Here is a 20,246-nt window from a genome sequence, read left to right on the forward strand (position 1 = left end):
AGCACTGTGGGCTCACAGCAAGAGGATCCTGGGTTTTAACCCTGCTGGGGGATCTTTCTGTGTTGAGTTTGTTGACCGTAGGTGTAAATCTGAGCAGTAATGGTTACCTAGAGCTTGTCACATGTGCTATAGAACAGATGTGATTTAAGCTCCGGGCCTCATCCTGAATTCGATGAGTGTAAGAAAATGGATGGGTGGGTTGATGGATAAATGTAGTGTGTCACAGTGTTAACCATTTTAATGTATAGCTCACAGGAATAAGAAAATTCAGTACAAGCTCCAAATAGTACCATATCTTGTACAATATCCTATTACAGTATTAATTAAGTCATTATTAAATACTTACATCTGAGCACATTTATTATTTTATCTAAACTAATTAAATGTCAAACATGGAAAAGGGGGGGGGGGGTGGGAGGCGCTTGCTGTGTTGTTGTTTTTTCAGCACATTTGTTTACTTATTTATGCATGACGTCATGTTCCAGAGTTATCATGTTCCAGAGTTAAAGCGCCCTCTGGTGGACAGTTTAGGCGCGAGCTCTGCTCCTCCTCCCCTCTCTGATCAACAACGAGCCTGGTGATATAATACGCTGCCTAAAAACCTCCACACAGAAGCAAAATGGCCGATAGTAAACTAACCGATCACAGACCGTCTGACAGTAATCAAGGGGTTATGCATGTTTTGTTTACAGCTTGAGAGCTACAGTCGCGCAAAAAAGGATACTCGCCTTTCTTCAGTTTTTCTACGATTAACATTTCGCCTTTCGGTGATGTCATTTCTTATTCAATTTAGCCTTGAAAGCCTCGAAGAACTAGCTCGCTAGGGTAGCTACCTTGCTAACCTGCTAGCGGTAGGTTTGCAAGAATTTTTGCACAGAAGCACTTTATGTCCTGCGTGATTCCCGAGGTGAGTACTAAAACACGGACGTTTGGCCTTCACACAACAGAAGTACCGAGTAGAAACGCGAAGTATTTATTCACTCACACGGCGAGCATTCGAGGTTTCTCGGTTTTTGGAATAGGCTCGCTTGTTAGGCGTTGAAAAGCTGGGGAAACGTCACAGGTTCGTCGTGTGTTTTGGCCCTGTCGACCCCTTGCTACGGACTGGTTTTCGGTGTATTCGCTGACATGTTAGTCCTGGGTTTTGCGCCCGCCGTGACGTTACGAATTATAAGAATAAACCGTGTAAAAGGAGGGGGCAGCGTGTGGAAATAATGGGCCTGACGTGCCTCAGCAGTCAACTTCGCTCAGGTTACGATCGCGCGGAGCCACAGAGGCACCTTCCTCTGTGACAGCTCACCGCCGCGAGCCCGGGCTCTCGGGTCAAAGCGCGAGAGCTCACCTGCCTAGCTGCTTTAAAACCCGCTACCATTAGCCAGTTGCTCTCCCGGTGCCCCTTCGTGACTGCAGGTCTGTTCCCTACCGACCGATATTTACATGAGGTGCAGGTTGTTTGCTCCCAGTACTGCGCAGATGTCCGGCTGTGCTTCTCATCATTACCTGTAATGTCAGCGAGCGACATTAAACAGTGAAGGGTCACGGCTGTAACTTGTCGGGTTAGCATTCAGTAGCGTCTTGTGTCGTGGGGCTAATTATCAACAGCTTGGCTAACAGAATTACTTGGCCTAGTCACATTTACAGCTCTGTAGAAGCTGGGATCCCTTTATGTTTCCCTCTGTGGCCGTTTTTGCTATTTTAATGTCATCTGTTTTGTTGTTAGATGCGAGCTGTGCGTTTGCATATGTCATTTGTTTACTTCTGGCATGGTGAGGAGGTCATAAACAAGTGTCTCCTTCATAACAGTGGACAGGTCGCTATTTCTTTTTCTTTTGTACCCCTTGGGTCATTGCAGCCATTTTACTTCCTACTTTACTGCCTGAAAAAAATCCCAGTTTTTTTTCCCTTTTTTCCCAGAAATGCCGTAGACTATAAAGTCATGTTTGTTTGGCTGCTGCTCTGTTTGTCCACTGGTTGAATTGCAGTTGCTTGCTGGTTAATGAATTATGCAGTGAGAAACAAGACTACCAAGGGCTGTTGTCAAGCTGTCTGCTTCTGGTTAACGTTACAGTTCTTACAACACTGACTGTGTAGGAGTACATTTGGCGGTGATCTCGTGATGGCATGTTATAAATTTCGAGCCAGAATTTATGTGTGTGAAACAATGGTATGCTCTCTTTTTAAGCAACAAGCCAAATTCATTGAGGCTTTAGTTAGATAAATAATTGAACATGTATATTTCTCTTTTCAGACAGGAGAATCAAGAAGGGGAACAGTAGTTCATGGAAGACAAGAAAAAGAAGAAAGAAGATAAAAAGAAAAGGGAAACCTCTCAGAAGGTAAGCTGTGCTCTGTCTAGTTTGCAGAAAGTCTGTTTCTGTATCACTAACTGTTTGTGTTGAACAGGAGTTGATAAAATTTACAGTTTATTTGCCAGATTTTTGAGCCCTAATAACATCATTTGAAATTTTCAGAGCTGAAATTGCTTTAACATGCTGTAACTTGACAAGCTGCCTATCCCACACATTGGTATGACTCTTGAAAGTTTAGCCGAAATGCCCTGTTTAGATAAAAAAGATTTAAAAAAAAAAAAAACACACACACACACACACACAAAGAAATAAACCCCCTCCCAAAAACCAAGCATGCCAAACGATTGTTTTTCTTCCTTTGTGTCATAGACATTGAATTGGTAAATATTTGCTAGTGAAGCTATTATATCCCATTATATATTTTGTTAATGCTGGTCATAGAAAAATGTTGAGTCGACCAGAAATAAGATTTTGGCTTTAGATTGTGACACTTGAAGCAGATATAAAATTGCAGTTTGGTTTATTGTGCACACATGGCCAGCTTCCTGTATTGTAGAGGACTAAAAAAGGCTGGAAAATAACACTCTAAAATCAAAATCAAAAGTTATTTATTTCAAGGGCCTTTACCTCATAAAAGTTTGAGAGTATTGTGGCAGAATCTCCCATATCTTCCATAAATAAACTTAAGGTACTGAACAAAAATCTGAGCTTCTCAGATGGGTATTTTATATGGAATGTCCCCTGTGGACATAGGTAGTCACATGAATGCAAACCTTTTTTTGCATTAAAAAAAATCTAATTATCTCCTGCTTTACATCTCAGTTTCTTTTCTTTCTTTCTTCTTTTTTAGGTGCCAGAACAAAAAATCAAAGGTATGTGTTTTTCATGTCACTCTTCCTTCCTCCATCACTGAGTATTCCACATGTCAGTTTAATGACTTTGTTTCTTCTTCTTAAATATGCTGTAATGAACTTCAGTATGAGGTAACGACGTAGGGAATTTGTTGGATGTGGTTATGCACATGCATACATATATGTTAGACCCATAGTGAATGTTATTAAACTAATCATAAATTGAGTAATGCACCTACAGAGTGATGGTTTCTCTCATTTGTGTCTCTGCCAGTGCCAGAATCAGCCAAGCCCTCCTGTTCCCAGCCACCTGTCACCCCAGGCTCAGTGTCCCCCAGCCCTGGCCCTGTTGCCCCCTCATCCCCCAGTCCTGGTGCAGCTGGGGGTTCTGCCCAAGTTCCTCCTGGTGGTGGGAACAATGCAAAGCAGCGGACTGCTGTGGCCAACGGACAGCCCTCCACCTCACCCTCTGGAAGTCAGACCACCCAGCAGCAGCGATACATGTCTCGCGAGGTTCCACCAAGATTTCGCTGCCAGCAGGACCACAAAGTGCTACTGAAGAGGGGCCAGCCACCGCTGTCCTCCATGCTGCTGGGTGGAGGTGAGGGGGGCTCTGGAGGGGCTGAAGGAGGCAGCGGCTGGGGGGCCGCCCCACCTCTTCCCTCACAGGGAGCAGATAACCCCAATGCAAACACAGCTGGAGGCACAGGTGGGTTAATGTTTCAGAACATACGATCAAGTTTAATAGGTAGTCCAGTAACCCAGTAGTAGTCTTGTCCTACATTAGAACAGAAACTTTGTTTTAAGGTGAATTTTTACAGATAACGCAATGAAGAGAATCAATCAGTGGCCTTTACAATTAATTTATTCATTATAAAGTTGTTCATGACAGTAGTGATATACGTTCACTGTTCTTATTAGTCAGGTAGTGTTAGCAACATGTAGTAAACTCTGAAAGTTTTGAGTGTTGTTCATGATTTTTTTCCGTAGATTCCAACCTGGGTTCATCCTCCCCTTCACCCCCAAACTCCTCCTCATCCTCATTATGTGTCGCTGCTCCGTCGTCTTCTACTACTACTACTTCAACTTATGCAAATTCCACATGGGGGGCAGGCTCTGGCAGCCAGTCCTCTTCTCAGGGCTGCGGGAAGGTGTTTGTGGATGGGACTGACCTGGAGGACTGGCCTACCATTATAGGGGGGGCCAAAGTGAGTTCCGATGGGGCTGGAGGAGGGGTGCAGGACTGCCCCGGAAACAACAACAGTAGTGCCTCATGGAGTGAGATAAGCATCCAGCAGAAGGGAGGAGCAGGGAACATGGACAATCCTTCCCCCCCTCGTTCTTCTCCTCTATCCTCCACTTCCTCACTAAACGAATGTGTTCAGTCAAGTGGTGGTGGTGGTGGCGGCAGTGGTGTATGGGTCTCTCCCACCTCATCTCAGGTGGATGCGGGGCTAGGATTAGCAGCATTTTACAATTCCAAAGTCTCCCATCTTCTTCCTAGCCCTCAGGAGAGCCCTGTAGGTGGCAGCAGCAGCAGTGTCCCTGGTGCCAATTTCAACCCTGACATGAACCCCTCCGCTTGGCCCGCCCTGGTGCAGAGTGGGACATCAACTTCGGCTGGGGACAGTGCTCCACTACACTCATCCGTTACTTCATCTTCCTCATGTTCCGCCAACACCACCCTCATCACCACTCACACTTTTTCATCTGTGAATCAAACTGATCTTTATCAGCAGCACACTGAAACAGCTGCAGGTGCCAGGAGTGGAGAACAGCAGCAGCAGCACTTAGGAAACCCAGGACAGGAGCTGGGTTCAGGCGGGGCGGCACGAGAAGCAGGACCAAATCAAGAAGGTGGCAGTGAGGGGGATTGTGGGGCTGCTAGTGAAGGAGAAGGGAGCAGTAATCTTTCTGGCTCTACGTCTTCCTCCTCTGCCAGCTCTTCTTGGAGATCCATACCCCCAGTGTCCACTGACCTCAGTGCAGGGGCCTCACAGGCAGATGGGTGGGGTGGAGGAGGGACTGGAGCTCAGGGGCAGGAAGGGAATGTTTGGGGCTCTGGTACCCCAGGTAACAAGACGGGGTGGGGCAGGAGAAATGGTGGTGGTTCAACTACCCCAGTGGTATCTCAGGGACCGTGGGAAGGAAGCAGTTCAGATGCAGAGTGGGGTGAAACTGCAGGAAGTGCAAGTTCAAGTAATTTAGCAATAGCCAGTGGAAGAGGAGAAGAGGGGAGCAGCATCAGCAGTAGTGCAGGCAGCCTTGGTGTTGTTGGCAGCAGTTTGGAGGATTCTTCCTCACCAAAGTTTGCAACTATGACAAAAGCTTGGGACAATCAGAAAGGGATTGATACTGGGGACGGGGCAGTTATGGAATGGGGTGGAGGCACTGGAGGTGAAGGACCATCCTCTAGTGGAGGAGGATCCATAGCTGGAAGTGGTGGAGGAGGGAGTGGTAGCGAACAGAAACAAGAGCATTCCTCATCTGGGCACCACCACTCCCATCAGACCTCCAATGCTGAAGTGGCCTTACTTAGCTTGCTCAATCGGCCTGACCTGGACCCCAAGGTTCTGTCAAACACGGGCTGGGGGCAGACCCAGATTCGACAGAATGTGGCCTGGGACCTGGACACCTCATCAGGAGTCGGAAACAGAAATGAAAGAAACACATCATCTTCCTCTGCGTTTTCATCAGCAACCATGAACACTACCACTACTCGCAGTCCTAGGTACCCATCTAACACTGGTTCAGTAACTAATGATACATCTGGTGGCAGCCATGAAACCAGCCTGAACTCTACAGTAAGGGATGGCTGGGATGGTGGCGCTGCACAGTCCACCTGTGGTCCTCATATGCCAAGTAGCACTATAAGGAAGCTGGGATCACCAGAAGAAGATCTAGAGGGCAGCCAGGGGAAGGCAGCTGGAGGCTGGGGTGATCTCCCACCTGAAAGCCAGGGCAAAACATGGGGGGCTGAAGAACAACAATGGGGGGATCAAAGAGGAGGTAACTGGAGAGACATAGGAGAACAGGGTAGTGGGTGGAAAGATGGTCCAGAAAATAAAGGAAAAGGGGGGTGGAAAGGAGGTGGAAGAGGGGAGACAAGTGGTTGGGGGGGAGGAGACTGGAGACAGAGAGATTCTACACCTGGAGGTGGGTGGGGAGATGGGAGGAGTAGAGGTGGGAGCAACTCTGATGAGGGATCTTCCTGGGGTGCATCGGATGAAGGAGGGTCTCAGCGAGGAGGATGGGGAGATGGGGGTGGCGTCAAATCCCACCCGGACTGGGGGAGTACAAAGCCCCATACAGCAGCAGCACAGATACCAAACAGCCAAGCGACACCAATGAAAGCCCCAAATCAGCAGCAGCACCAATCACAGGGTCAGCAACCACCAGGAGGTCCCATACAAGGAGGGTGGAACAGCCGGCCAAATGTTGGAGGTGGAGGTCCACCTTCCAAGAATCAGAACCAAAGTTCAGGCTGGACCTCTGGCCCGATTCCCCAAATCTCCGGAGGTGGCAGTAGTGACACCCTAGAACCCAGCGGCTGGGAAGAGCCCTCCCCTCAGTCCATCAGCCGCAAAATGGAAATCGACGATGGCACATCAGCCTGGGGAGACCCAAACCGCTACAACACCAAGAACGTGAACTTGTGGGACAAGAACAGTGCAATTCCAGGCCAGAGCCACAGTCAGCAGGCCCCACCACCATCCATGCAGCAGCAACAACCACCTAGAAGACAACAGGGGATGCAGTCCAGCAGCACAACTCCTGGCAATGGCGCCATGGGTAAGAAAAAGCTTTTATTTCACAGTGTCAGCCTTGTTAACAACCTTATGGACATTTGCTATTAAAATCATAAACGATTAAGCTTCTTTTACGTAGTACTTTCTTCTAAACAACAATGTCTAATTTTATCAAGGTGCAGGCATGTGGGGAGGAGGTGTACAAACTGTGGATAATGGTACGGCAGCTTGGGGTCAGGCTTCAGATGCAACATCAGGTTGGGTTGATCCAGATGAACCTGGTAAAGCTTCTGGCTGGGGGAATCCTTCACCCAACCCTGGTAAACCTGGTAAGGATTTAAAACAAAAAAAAACAACAAAAAAAACCCCAGCATTTTGTTTTTCATGTGTTGATGATGCCTCAACCACATATCAGACATTTAGCAACATTGCACTTCTTAGTATGACTAGGCTTCATGAATGTTAACTCCACAATCCCCAAATAGAGAAACAGCTGACTTTATCATAACCATCTGTTTTGTTTTCACTGCAGGTGCCAAGTCTATTGAAAACTGGATTGGAAAAGGAGACTCTATTTCAGCTTCCCGTCATCCAAGCTGGGATGAGGAAGAAGATGGTGGTGGCGGAGCCTGGAACAGCACAGGCTCACAGGGAAGCAGTTCTTCCTTCAACTCTGGAGGCTGGGGTCAGACACATGGGGGGAAAAGAGGAAACATGAAGGTGGGGAAGAAAGATTCAAGGACACACAAACGGCTATAAACTACAAATTGAAGTTCATTGTACTGCAACAAAACACTTTGATTTTTGTTTAGCACTTAAAGGGTAATGTTTGGATTTTTTTTCCTTAAAGGCCGGAGGAGGGGACAGTTGGATGAACCCAGTGTCACGCCAGTTTTCAAATATGGGCATTCTGGTAAGATACGAATAAGATAATTATTTAAGAAAAAACATTTTTTTAGCTCTCCTCTCACGCAATTAGTGGAGTTCAGTTAATTGGTAATTCTAAATTGCCCATAGGTGTGAATGTGATTGCGAATGGTTGTCTGTGTGTTAGTCCTGCGACAGACTGGTGACCTGTCCAGGGTGTAACTCGCCTCTTACCCTAAGACAGCTGGGACAGGCTCCACCCACCCTGACTCTGAATTAGATAAGGGAAGAGAGTGGATGGATTTATAGCTTTCATGTATTTAGTGCCATTGCTGCTGTATGATTTGATATGATTTTGTTTCCCCCTCTATCACTAATGTTGTTATAATGGTTACATTATCAGTGAGGGTGCTATCACTGTACTACTAAAGAGTGAGGTCATTTTCTTTTCTTTTTTCTACCTCTCTCTAGGATGATCCAGGTGTCGACAAAAAAATGGAAGGAGACAAGAGAGGAATAACTGACTATAATGGAGAAATGCGGAGGGGAGGAAGAGGTGGAGGTGGTTACCGCATGCCTAGTTCCAAAGATATGGGCCCTGTTGACATGGGGCCCTATGGTGAAAAGGTGTGTTGGGAGTGTTAAGTAGTCTTTAATTATTATAAGAACAAAGGTAGCTGTCAGTTTGAATAATTTGAACTTTAGTACTCACAGTATCGACTGAGTGTTATAAAATATTACCACAAATAAAGTAAGGGTTTTAATGACCAATTAACCCTTTAGAGCCGATCGGAGCGGGCACGCTCTGTTTTGCGTAACTATTTTTAAATCCCGGTAGCACTGCAACCACGTAAGCTAGCGCAAAAATTTTTTTTGCATATGAAACCGGAGGAGTTGTACTTACATCTCATGCCATCAGCTTGTCCTAGGTCACGGTTTCCTTCCACATAAAGCTTTGCAAAAACTGCATAAAAAGCGCTTGCAGGAACAAAAACATAATATTCCAGAAACACGCTTTGCCGATCCGATCAGCTGTTCATAACACTTCCTACGTTGGAATAGACGTCAGCGCGAACTTTTGCATTTCCGCCATTACCTGCCCGAAACCGGAAGTGACGTCATTTTCGCGGAAATGTAGTCTTTTTTACCATCAGGGCCTCAGGGCCTATACTGGTCTTTTTAAAAGTTATCTTTGACTTTATGACTTTCTGTGTCGTTTCTGGGATGCTTAGGACTCATATTGCACTGCTGGAAATAGTTTATTTTGATGCATATGCTGCTTTTTTGCAAATTTGCAGTATAATATTTATTTTCGTTTTTCCTGCATAAATTGGTGTATTTCAAAAATAAAACTATGAAGACACTTAAAATAAATTTCCTGTGGTGGGAAACTATTTTGTGCAACTTTTTTGTATTTACAGTTTTGAGGGATAAGCCTCTTAAATTTCTCTAACTACAAATATATGTTAAAAAAGCAAAAACGATTTTCAATTTTTTTGTAGTTTATTGCACTTTTTTGCAATTTATGTAATTACTATGCACTTAATGAATACATATTATTAAAATCTGGGCTATAATGGTTGTATTGATGTATATCAACTTGAAATGCTCCCAAAAATGGCTCCACAGCATGTAAAAATATAATATAAGCTCTGGCGGACTTGGTTCTATGGTAGGTCTTAAAGGGTTAAGGAAGCTGGAAAGTTTTTAGATGTAAAGTGGCACTTCTACACTTTGGCAAGCTTTATCAGTGCTATGTAGATTTAATCAATTATGGCAGGTAGAACCATGGAGCTGAAATTGAAGAGAAATGCTCCTTTCCTTTTAAAGATAGGATGATATGAATTGTGGATGCTTCGTTTTCTCTTGCTGTGCTCAGGGACTGCACAGAATGTTACCAAGGGCCTCCACTGGCCACACTTCGAGAGCCCTGGCTTTAGTTGTAAATTGTTTCTATTCTGTTCCAGATGGGTGGCCACGGAGTGTTTGTCAGTGGTGGTGGAGGGATGTCTCAGCCTCGAGGGATGCACCAGCCTGGCATGCATTCGATGAACCCCTCCCAGGGGTTACGTGCACAAGTGCCTCATCCGTTCCTGTCTGCTCAGGTTTGTTTCCTGTTGTTATTAATTATGATGAAGCTGTTTGTACAAGGTTTGGTTTGGTTTTTTTGGTATATTGGATATCTTATACAAATGCAGAGCAATGGGTCATCAAGGTCAGCTAACCTCACACATCTGGTGGTCTCACAAGTTTTTTGAGAAGAGTTTATACATAATTATTAAATATATATAATAACATAGTCCATTAAACTTTGTGCCAATTTTATGAAGGTAACTGAAACCTGTACGTGACATTAAGTAAAGAAAACAATTGATTTTCACTATACATGACATAAACAAATTATAGCATTACAGTTGGTTAGTTAATATTAAATTATATATAATATAATTATATTATTTTTAACAACTAATTAAACTTTAGCTTAGTTATTTTACTGACTACTCCCACCACTTATTAAAGTAATTATAATGGCGTCGCCAATAGGGCTGGGCCATATTATACCGTTCACGGTAATACCGGTATAATGTTAGGCAACGATAGGAAAATGAAATATCGCGATAGAATGGGAGTAAAACGCACATGCGCAGTGCCTTTGTTTTCATATGCACATGGCCGATTGTTGAGTGAAACAGATGAACCAGAATTGGTTTGTAAAAATGGTGCAACTTCAGTGATGTGGAACTGGTTTGGTGTTTGTCCGTCAGATACACAACAAAGCACATTTTTTTGCAGAACATGCAAGCGGCCGTTGTTATTGTCATATTTGTCGGACTAAGATGCTCTTAAATCTGGGAGTAATCTGGGTCCTAAACTCCGTAATTCTTCAGGTCAAACGAACACTGCAGCATCACTGAGAGTTAAAAACTGTCTAAATTCTTTCATCTTTAATAAAACGATCAGCATTGCTGCTTTACCAGGTGTAACTATAAAGTTTAACTTCCAGGCATCCATGAAAACAAAAGTTATTACATTTAACGGAGTTAGAAGTTAGCAGGAAGCTAGCGGAAGTTAGCTCGCTAGTTTCGCTAGTTACCTAAGCATGATATAGCTGACGGAGAGATTTCTGAAAAAAATCAAACGTACAGCTCTGCTATCACTTCCAACATAAATGAAGACAGGAAACTAAACAGCAGTGACGTTTGTAGGGTTACTGAAGTTGGGCTAGCTGGTATATAATGATGTGCTACGTGATCGCTAGCGACACAGCTATGTTAGCATAACATAAACAGTGAAGCTGGAGGACGAACACTAACACTTTTCCACTTATAAAAGTTAACGTGAAGGTTCTTCATGGTTAGAGACAAATGCAATCGCATGGCAGGATACTGTAAACGGACCAAACTTCAGTCAGGAGAACAACTGAGATAATCCATCCACAATACGAGGTTAGTCATTAATATACTGCAACAACATGGGAATAGAGCAGCTGCCAGAGAATTCAACATTAATGAATCAATGGTACAGAAGTGGAGGAAGCAAGAAGAATGAGTTTAATAAAGTTTGATTTATCTGACTGCTTTGTTTCGCTTAATGTGCCTTATAATCCCGTGCACCTTATGGTCCGAAAAATACGTACTGCACACTGCAGTTTAATGTTGCAAAGCACCTCTTTTTAACTTCAGTGGATATTATACATGGTTATGCTCAGGATATGTCAGCCCATTTCTACTGGAAATGCCTTTTGGTTAAACTTTCAGCAAGGAATTTGCATTTGCACTGTTACATTTTTATAAAGCTTTAATGTACATAAAAACCAGCTTCTTGTTTAAGTGAAAATAAATGGAAGGTTGTCTTTTTGCGCTAGTAATGTTGTGGAGTTGTATTTTGTCTCGCATCAATTATATCGTCGGTTATATCGTTATCGCAAATTTTCAAATATATATCGTGATAAATATTTTTGGCCATATCGCCCTGCTCTAGTCGCCAACTAATATTTAGTCATATTCTGCAATCACAGACTATAAAAATTTCAGTTTTATCGAACTAGAAGCTGCCTGCCTACAGCGTGCAGAGTCACTGCAGTATGCACTAGCACATGTGATACAGGCACATAATCTGCCTCATGTAAATGTGACACCAATTTGAAATGTTTTTAAACTGAATATCAGTTTTTGACAGGGCTTTCATACATTTCTTGCGTTTGGTTTCGATGCTCCAGCTTATCCTGCACTGCTGGAAACCTGACAGGGCTTATTGATAGAGTGTCCCTGTTTCTCATAACGTGCTTTGCCTGGAGTGTCTTTCAGCACCCATATACTTGTGAATTCTTGTGGCTTGCAGGTGCCGGGTCCTATGCTGAAGCAGATGCCCTCTCCTGGTGGAAGTGTGGGTGGTGTAGTTGGAGGAGTAGGAGGTGTCGGTGGTGTTGGAAGTGTCGGAGGGGTTGGCGGAGGCGTGTTCCCTCCCCAGATTTCCCCACAGCAGCTAGCAATGCTCAGCAACATTTACCCCCCAATGCAGCAGTTCCATCTGGTAAGTGCCTGAATGATACGTCATCGATTGATTGTCAGTAGTTTTTCTTATTAGTTTATAGTGGAAAACATTGATGTCGAAGCAGAAGATGTAGACTAAATAATGTCACTTTGTAATGGATTAAAATGTTTGTGAAAACAGCTGTGTTTTGTTTTGTTTGTCCGCCAACACACAGGCTTGTCAGTTCCTGCTACAACAGCAGCAGCAGCAACAGCAGCAGCAGCAGTTTCTGCAGAACCAGAGGAAGTTCCCTCAGCCTCAGCCTCTCAGGCAGCAGCCAGACCCACAGCAGGTGAGCGTGCATGCCAATAAAATGCCATCAGAGCAGTAACAACACTATAAATAGTACTCTGTAAAATGTGGTCAGAAATACTCAGAAGTTCTGTTAGGCTAATTAGCTGAGGTGTAGTTCAGAACCATCACTTTATTTTTAACCTTTGGTGACAGATGTGACACTAGTGTTTGCTTCAGTCACGTCAGACTAGAATATGTGAAACTATGTAATATAAATATAGATTAGTGGTGACTATTCAACTGTACTTTTTTAAATTTCATCTTGTCAGCTGGCGAGGATTATGGCTATTCTGCAGCAACAGAGACAGCATCAGCAGGGTGGAGTTGGAGGAGCAGCACCAGGAGGGAGTTCCAAACTGTCCCCCTCTCACCTGGGAGGAGGCCTATCCAAACAGGCCATGGTAGACCCTGTTCCACATCCTGGAATTGGGGGAACCTTATCAGACCTTCACACCAAAACACCAGGGATGTACTCTGGTGAGTGCTTGTGGTTAGGTGTAAATTCAGCGCTCCCCGGATTTGCATAATATTCAGTTTTATTTAATTTTTTTATAGCACCAAATATCACAACAGTCACCTAAAGGCGCTTTATATTGTAAGGTGAAGACCCTACAATAATAGACAGAAAATCCCAACAATTGCCTTGGAAAGGCAAATCCATCTGCTGTGACCAGTAGTGGGTGAGGAGAGGGAGACGGGATAAAAGGCACACTGTGGAAGAGAGCCAGAGATTAATAATAACAATGGTTAAATGCAGAGTGGTGTGTAAATATTGAGTGAAGAAGAAATGCTGAAAGCTCAAGGTGACCCAAGCTGACACTTTTTTTTTTTTTTTTTCCCATCTTGCCAGGGCTTACTCCTGGAAGTAACCTGTCAGGACTGGAGCTCGGTCCCATGATGGGAGGGATGAAGGATCTAGGAGGACAGCAGTCCCGCTTTAAATGGATGATGGAGGGACACTCGCCAGCTCCCTCTCCCCCCGACTCAACCATTCACAAGAACGGTAGGTAAACAGATCGTCAGCAACTGGTCTGGTAATCATCTTTGTTCACAGTGTATCTGAATGAGCCGCTGTGAACCAAAATGTTGCGAAACATATTCATGTCAGTCTGTCTGACCTCCTTTCTCTGTCATGTCCCATTTTTAAAGGCCCTTTACCCAGTGCTGTAAAGGTTAGAGGAGGGTCTCCTTACTCCCAGTATGAAATGCTGGGAAGTGATGGTTTGGGGATTCCCCCTCAGGGCTCTGCAGACAGCTGGCACCGGACCCCTGGTAGTAAAATGGGGAACAAATCTGCTACATCAAGCTGGCCTCCAGGTGAGTGGTTTTTTTTCTGTTTTTTTTTTTTTTTTTTTTTTTGTCTGCTACTTACCAAAACAGCTGTTTTTCATCTTAATAACTAAAATAAATAATTTGCTTCTAATGCTGGGGACATCCAGTATGTGTAGTACTTAAGTTGAAGACTTGGAGCCAGCATAGTTAACAAACCCTGCAGGCACACGGTTATTAAGTTGGACTGTTTTGCACGGCATATTTGTTAATCGGGGTTTTGTTTTTTGTTGTATTTCCTCCGTAATTACAGAATTCCAGCCCGGTGTGCCCTGGAAGGGCATACAGAACAGTGGAGACCCAGAGTCTGATCCCTATATGACCCCTGGTAGTGTCCTTGGCTCCCCAGGATCCCCAAGCCTCAACGACTCTGACCACCAGTTACTGCGAGACAACATAGGTATTTGAAGTTTTGACGAGCATAGGTGTTGGTTTTGACTCTGGTATTATGATTTGTATTACAAGAACTCTGCTTCTGTCCCAAATAAAGCCCAGAATAGATTACAGGGACTCACTGTGCTAATGATTAGTCATTTTGAGAATGAACATGAATCTGAAATTCTGCCGTCTAATCTGCTATATCACTAAAGGTGCAGTTGTTAATAGACTGCATTACAATCTAAGTTCCCCTTTGAAGGCTGCAGCTCATCCCTACGAGGATTAAGGCTAAGTACTAAATCTTTTCACCACTTACTGTTATAGCTGTCAGCTGGTGATTATTTTATATGGCAGGCATTTCTTTTGTGTTAGTTCTTACTACAGAGCTGTTAGTTTGGCTCTCTTTCACAGATTTCTACCAACTAAAAACAAAAAATCCCAGAAAACAGGGACTCGGATCTGAAAATGACATTTTTATTTTGTCTGTTTCTCTTGTAGCCTACAGTTGTCTGCTATGCCAAGCTCAGGACCGGATAAAGCAATTTTAAGCATATTGCTGCTTTTTCTTAATCAGTATAAGTTATAGTGGCTGCATCCCCTAAGGTTCCTAGTTCTGCATTTGTCATATACAACAAAAAAAGCTGCACTAGTGCTTTAAACAGTGTCTCACCCTGTATAGTATAAAATAGGAAAAACTACTAATAGTAGAAGAGATGAGAGGAAAAAAATGGAGAAAATAAGCAAATAAAAATTCTCTCACACAAAGGTGGTAATTTGAGGTGGTAGACTATGCTTTAAATATAAAATGAAAGACAATGATTTGGCAATGACAAAGTCACAGCATTCAGGGTGGCGATGGCCTTTGTGTATAAACTTTTCAGAAGTGTAGTGGTGTTTAGATAATATTGTAATGTTTTGTAGGGCCAAATCCTTCTCTCAACACCTCGCTGCCTTCACCTGGTGCCTGGCCCTACAGTGCCTCAGACAGCCCCCTCAGCAATGCACACAGCACAGGTGGGTTTTTGATTGGTGGATATTGTTAAACTGTATTTACATTTTGACTTATTAGCTTCATTATATTGTTTCTGTCATGTGTTAGCACTGTGTTTTACAAGTTAAGAGTTTGTTTGTTTGTTTTTTGTTTTTTTATTTTTTTTATGCCTCTTTCTTCCACTCACCTTTTCCTTCTTAGGAAAGTACTCTGATTACAAGCCCAGCTGGCCTCCAGAGCCCATTGGACAGAACAAGTTGTGGAAGACCAGTCGCAACAGCTCCCAGCTGCCACGCCCCCCTCCTGGCCTAACCAATCAGAAGCAAGCCTCACCCTCGCCATGGGGTACTGGTGGCCCTCGGTTAGCCCGGAGCTGGGGAGGGGGTGGGATTAATCAAGAGTCAAGATTTGGGCAAGGTACCTCTACAGGGACCTTACTTCATAGTTTACAGCTTAACTGTTTATGATGTAGAGGATGAAGTCAGTGTAAATAAAGAAATCTTACATTTGTCATTTTATCCCTAATTTATAGGCTCAGCTTGGAGTGATGGTGCAGCCTCCAGAGGCAGCTGTTGGTTGCTGTTGAGCAACCTGACCCCTCAGGTAAGGAGGAGGAGAAGCAAACACTGAGAAACGACTAAACAAGGCAGTTATTGCCATCTTCAGAAACTGAACTTGTGCGAAAGGGTGATGTAAAATCGTAACAGGACCGTGTTGTATGAGCAGTGTGTCTCACACTTCATGCATTTGTTTGATGATCGCCACGTCATTCATATAATTATGTGAAAAAATAATGATCGACAATTTAATAGCTTGAAGGAATTTGGATGAGCTTTTCTTGTGAAACATAAGAGAAGGAATTTAAAGGGGAGGAGGGGGGGGGGATTTGTGATGGCATTAATGAACACCCCCCCCCCCCCCCCCCCCCCCCCCCGATCAAGCTACAGCTGGAAAACCTTAAAAATCAGTGAAGCAGTCACATGGAAAATTTATTATGATGATTCAGTAATAATCACACTCTAATATAAAAAAATTTGTGTAATTTATATATTTGTGGTTTTTATTACATATTCCAAAAGGAGAGTAACTGTGCCATTACTTTGTTCGCCCCTTATTCTTCTTCTGGCTTTGCAATAAAGGCGTTAACAGGCAGAGAGGTGCTGCTGCTGCTGCTGGTGGTCAGACCAGGACGAGCTTTCCCTGCCATCAGTAGCAGAACTATATCATCCGGTTTAATAAAATGAATGTGATCTTTGCACAACCTTTAAAGGTGCACAGTGAAGCAGACAACAAAGAAGAGAAACGAGTGCAACAGTAAGTGGCACAACAAAGGGTCCTGTTAATTTGAGACTTGTTTTGAGAGTTGATGAAGGAATAGGTTGTTTAAAAAAAACAAAAAAAAAAACCCGAAGTGTATAGACTTGTTTGGTAAGAAAAGAAACCTGGAAGCTATACAGTACTATACCCAAAGCCAGTGTAGCTACTTTCAGCTCTTCCCTTATTTAAAAGCAGGTGTCTGTTTGATTTGGCAAGGGTTTTTTTTTTTTTTTTTTTTTTTTTAAAAACACTGAATAACACTCTTGACAATGATCCCAGTGGGATTTGTCTCCTGGGTTCAAACCAGGGATCTTTGTCTCATTAGGCAGGTATCTAAACCATAGCTGTTTACATATGCAACATGAAAATGTGCACAATTGACTTTGTGTAGTATAAAATAGTCATGAGGAATAATGTACGCTATGATAAAATTATAGATGCGATTCAAATTATTTAAAGTGTTTTTTGTTTTTACCTCGAATGGTTCATTGAAGGCCTCAGTTTTAAAAATCGATTTTCTTAAGTACTTCATGTGTTCACGGGTTAAACCTCTTTGACACAACAGAATTGATCATGGCCATAAATACTTAGACCATATTAACAGCTACATGTACAGATCGGTCAGGGTTTAGGCACTTTAAACTGCTTTTCTCATTCATTTGCATTCCCCTTCACTCTGTCCTATGCAAATTACACGGACCCATGAATGACCCAGCTGTAATTTGATTGCCAAGTTGGATGAGCCATTTAAGCAATTAGAGCTTGTATAAATGACACTTCCACGACTTCCTCTGTGAAAATCATAGAAATTAAAGTGTTTTCCAGAGTAAGACCAAGTTTGTTCTTGTTAGAATCTCCCGTGCAGGCTTGCACAACTTGAAGATCTTACTGTAAATGTAACTTTATTACATGTCATAAAGCCACACCTTACCACTCACATTATTTATTAGTGCACAGTTTTTCATGTACATAATCATTGTTGTGTGGCCTCCTTACCTGACCTTTCTCTGGCCCGATAAGTGATCACTCAAGATAGTGGATAATTGCCCTATGAACGTTACATCACACATCCACGCGTTCTGCTGAGGACATTGGTCGATGTAATATAACTCCTCGCTCCTTACTTTTACCTCTACCATTGCAACAAAGTGACTATCAGTAATCTTTTCTAATCAAAAGTCTTGCGTTATGTTTGGGTTCCTCAGAAATCAAGAGTCTCTTCACAGTAACAGATTTTTCACCAAAATTGGTCCTTCTAAATATGACAAACACCCTCCAGAGTCTAATCCTATACGGTATCTATACAATTATTCCCTCTTCCCTGTAGATTGATGGCTCCACGCTGAGGACTATCTGTATGCAGCATGGCCCCCTGCTGACCTTCCACCTTGGCCTGACCCAGGGCAGTGCTCTGATTCGTTACAGCACCCGGCAGGAAGCAGCCAAGGCCCAGGGTGCACTGCACATGTAAGTTTACCTATACCCTCACTGCTCCGCGTGAAGCAAACGGTAATTCTGCACATACTGACCTGAAGAACCTTGTCTTATAATTTTCTTAAACAGGTGTGTCCTGGGCAACACCACGATCCTGGCGGAGTTTGTGAGCGAAGAAGAGGTTGCTCGCTATGTTGCACATTCCCAGGCCGGAGGGGCAGAGGGAGCCAGCTCAGGAGGGGCAGCGACCGGTGGGGCACAGGGTTCATCCGGAACAGGCACAACTGTGGTGGCCAGCAGTGGAGGAAGTTCTCCGGGGAGCGAGCGGGCAGCTGTGGGGGCAACTTCAGGTGGAAACGGAAATGGCAGTGGAGGAGAGAGTGGAGCAGCAGTTCTAGCTGGAGTTAGGTCCTCTGGCTCTGGCTGGCAGAGTCTTGATGGTACAGGTAGTTCTTCAGAGAGCTCCTCAGCCCAAGGACCCGGGCTGGGGATATTTTCCCAGTGGAGCACCAACGGGGCTGGGGAGGGAGGAGGCGTCGGGGGAGTAGAGTCTGGGAGGTCTGGGCTTTGGGGAGGCATGACTGCAGGATACCCCAGCAGCAGCCTGTGGGGGGCACCGCAGATGGAGGAAAGGCACCAAATGGACAGCCCTGCTGGATTGTTGCCTGGCGACCTACTGGGGGGAGGAACCGATTCCATCTGAGGATTCCCCCCCCGCTTCCATTTGTACGTGTAGGTTTGGACACACTGATACAGCATACACTGGGATTCATATGTACTTACTATGGCACACGCGCACACACACATATACACATACACACACACACGCATTACATGGTATGCATATAAATGTACTACACATATACACACGTGTGCATACGTATACGTAGTATGCAAATTTATGTGCACACACAAAGCAGAAATGTGAGACATGCTTACACACATTCTCGTGGCCAGACTTAAGCTATTATATAAAACAAATGCAGGGACTGTTAGATGTGTATACAGCCTTTTTTCCACAGATGAAGATTTCAACTGCTTAGACTTGAATCCTGAAAAAAAAAAAAAAAAAAAGAATGAAAAGTCAGTTGGTCTGAAAGACTTGACTGGATTGCAATGTGCTTAGTAAATAGGTGACTTTTCAGCAGATTTACATACACATGCACACACCAAATACAGAGAAGCCTTCAGACAGATAGGCACTGTAAACAGCATTACTTTCATCGTAAAAGAGAACTTAAAACTACTACATGATGTGAGGTTTAAAGTGCAGTTTGTATTCACATCCCCTTAAAGATGGAGATCGAATCCAAACCCATGCAAACAGCTCTGATTGACAGCAGAACTGTATCTTACTGTGTATGTTAAGTTTTCTGTTTTGTTTTTGTTTGTATGGTTTTAATTTTTAAACAGTGAAAATACTGAAATGTCATTGTTCTGTTTTCAAAATGCTGACCTCCTACTGTTGTATCTCACGCACTCTTTTTCTCTGTTATTCTCTCTTGAACATGGTTGTTACTGTTGCAGTGATAAATGTTAAATTGCAGGCAGTTTGAGGCTATGATGCATTTCTCCATGTGTTGATACTGTGTGCACGCGTAGTGTCGTACACACTGAGCGTGAGTGAGACTGAGACCAAGTAAGTGGATTAAACCACCGCAGTTGTCATGCGTGAGTGCGCGTGTGCGTGAATGTGAGGATGTGTGTGCATGTTAATGCCTGTCATAATGTGGGCAAGGCTGCTTACTTATACAGAAGGTCTATACAAAAATGTTTTTGAGTGCATTCAGTATACTGCTGACTGTGTGTTAAGAAATATTCGCACTAATGCTTTTCTCTCTCATTTGAAGTTGTTTTTTCTTTTTTTTAAAAGCAGACTTGTCTTTTTTTATTGTCCGACCTGCAATAATAAAAAAAGAACATTTTGATGACACAAAGAGCTGAAGGCATACGCGTCGAGAAAAAAAGATGGACATGCCAAAATCTTATCAAACTGTGTAGAGCGGGAGGGAGGGGTGGGATGGGTTGTTTACAGATGCAGAGTAAGCGTTACCGTACGTTTTTAATGTTCTGTTGTTGTGTATTCGTTTTAAATTAAGACAGGCTTTAACACTCCTGTTCAGTGTTTTCGTTTTGAGATTTTACAAATAAAAAATAAAAAAAATTTATTTAAACAAAATGAGAACAAGATTAA

At 43.5% G+C, this 20,246-nt stretch overlaps 1 protein-coding gene across 6 annotated transcripts; it reads left to right on the plus strand.

Moving 5' to 3' along the window:
- The first annotated feature begins 554 nt into the window (after positions 1-554).
- Positions 555-19,126, plus strand: tnrc6bb.1 (trinucleotide repeat containing adaptor 6Bb.1). 6 transcript variants are annotated; one of them, XM_026165665.1, is made up of 21 exons: positions 555-907; positions 2,249-2,336; positions 3,160-3,181; positions 3,435-3,869; positions 4,151-6,952; positions 7,092-7,238; positions 7,439-7,629; positions 7,760-7,822; positions 8,248-8,403; positions 9,744-9,881; positions 12,118-12,309; positions 12,485-12,601; positions 12,873-13,080; positions 13,454-13,606; positions 13,753-13,920; positions 14,186-14,332; positions 15,232-15,324; positions 15,503-15,718; positions 15,834-15,904; positions 17,946-18,085; positions 18,182-19,126. In XM_026165665.1, exons 2-21 carry the CDS (start codon positions 2,280-2,282, stop codon positions 18,753-18,755), a joined length of 6,090 nt encoding a protein of 2,029 aa, XP_026021450.1. In that variant the 5' UTR covers positions 555-907; positions 2,249-2,279; the 3' UTR covers positions 18,756-19,126. The 6 variants fall into 6 exon arrangements, with proteins under 6 accessions (XP_026021450.1, XP_026021446.1, XP_026021449.1 ...); XM_026165661.1 differs by having other exon boundaries at positions 556-907; positions 7,086-7,238; XM_026165664.1 differs by having other exon boundaries at positions 556-907; positions 7,086-7,238; positions 7,442-7,629.
- Positions 19,127-20,246: the final 1,120 nt, after the last annotated feature.

Source organism: Astatotilapia calliptera, chromosome 4 (assembly GCF_900246225.1).
Source record: "Astatotilapia calliptera chromosome 4, fAstCal1.2, whole genome shotgun sequence".
NCBI classification, from domain to species: domain Eukaryota; kingdom Metazoa; phylum Chordata; class Actinopteri; order Cichliformes; family Cichlidae; genus Astatotilapia; species Astatotilapia calliptera.

What these genes read in the sequence shown, in the direction of transcription:
- tnrc6bb.1 (XM_026165661.1), top strand. Translation starts at nt 2,280, where the DNA reads ATGGAAGACAAGAAAAAGAAGAAAGAAGATAAAAAGAAAAGGGAAACC. An exon ending in TACATCAAGCTGGCCTCCAG is followed by an intron (nt 13,921 to 14,185) that starts GTGAGTGGTTTT and finishes CCGTAATTACAG; the next exon opens with AATTCCAGCCCGGTGTGCCC. An exon ending in GTTACTGCGAGACAACATAG is followed by an intron (nt 14,333 to 15,231) that starts GTATTTGAAGTT and finishes AATGTTTTGTAG; the next exon opens with GGCCAAATCCTTCTCTCAAC.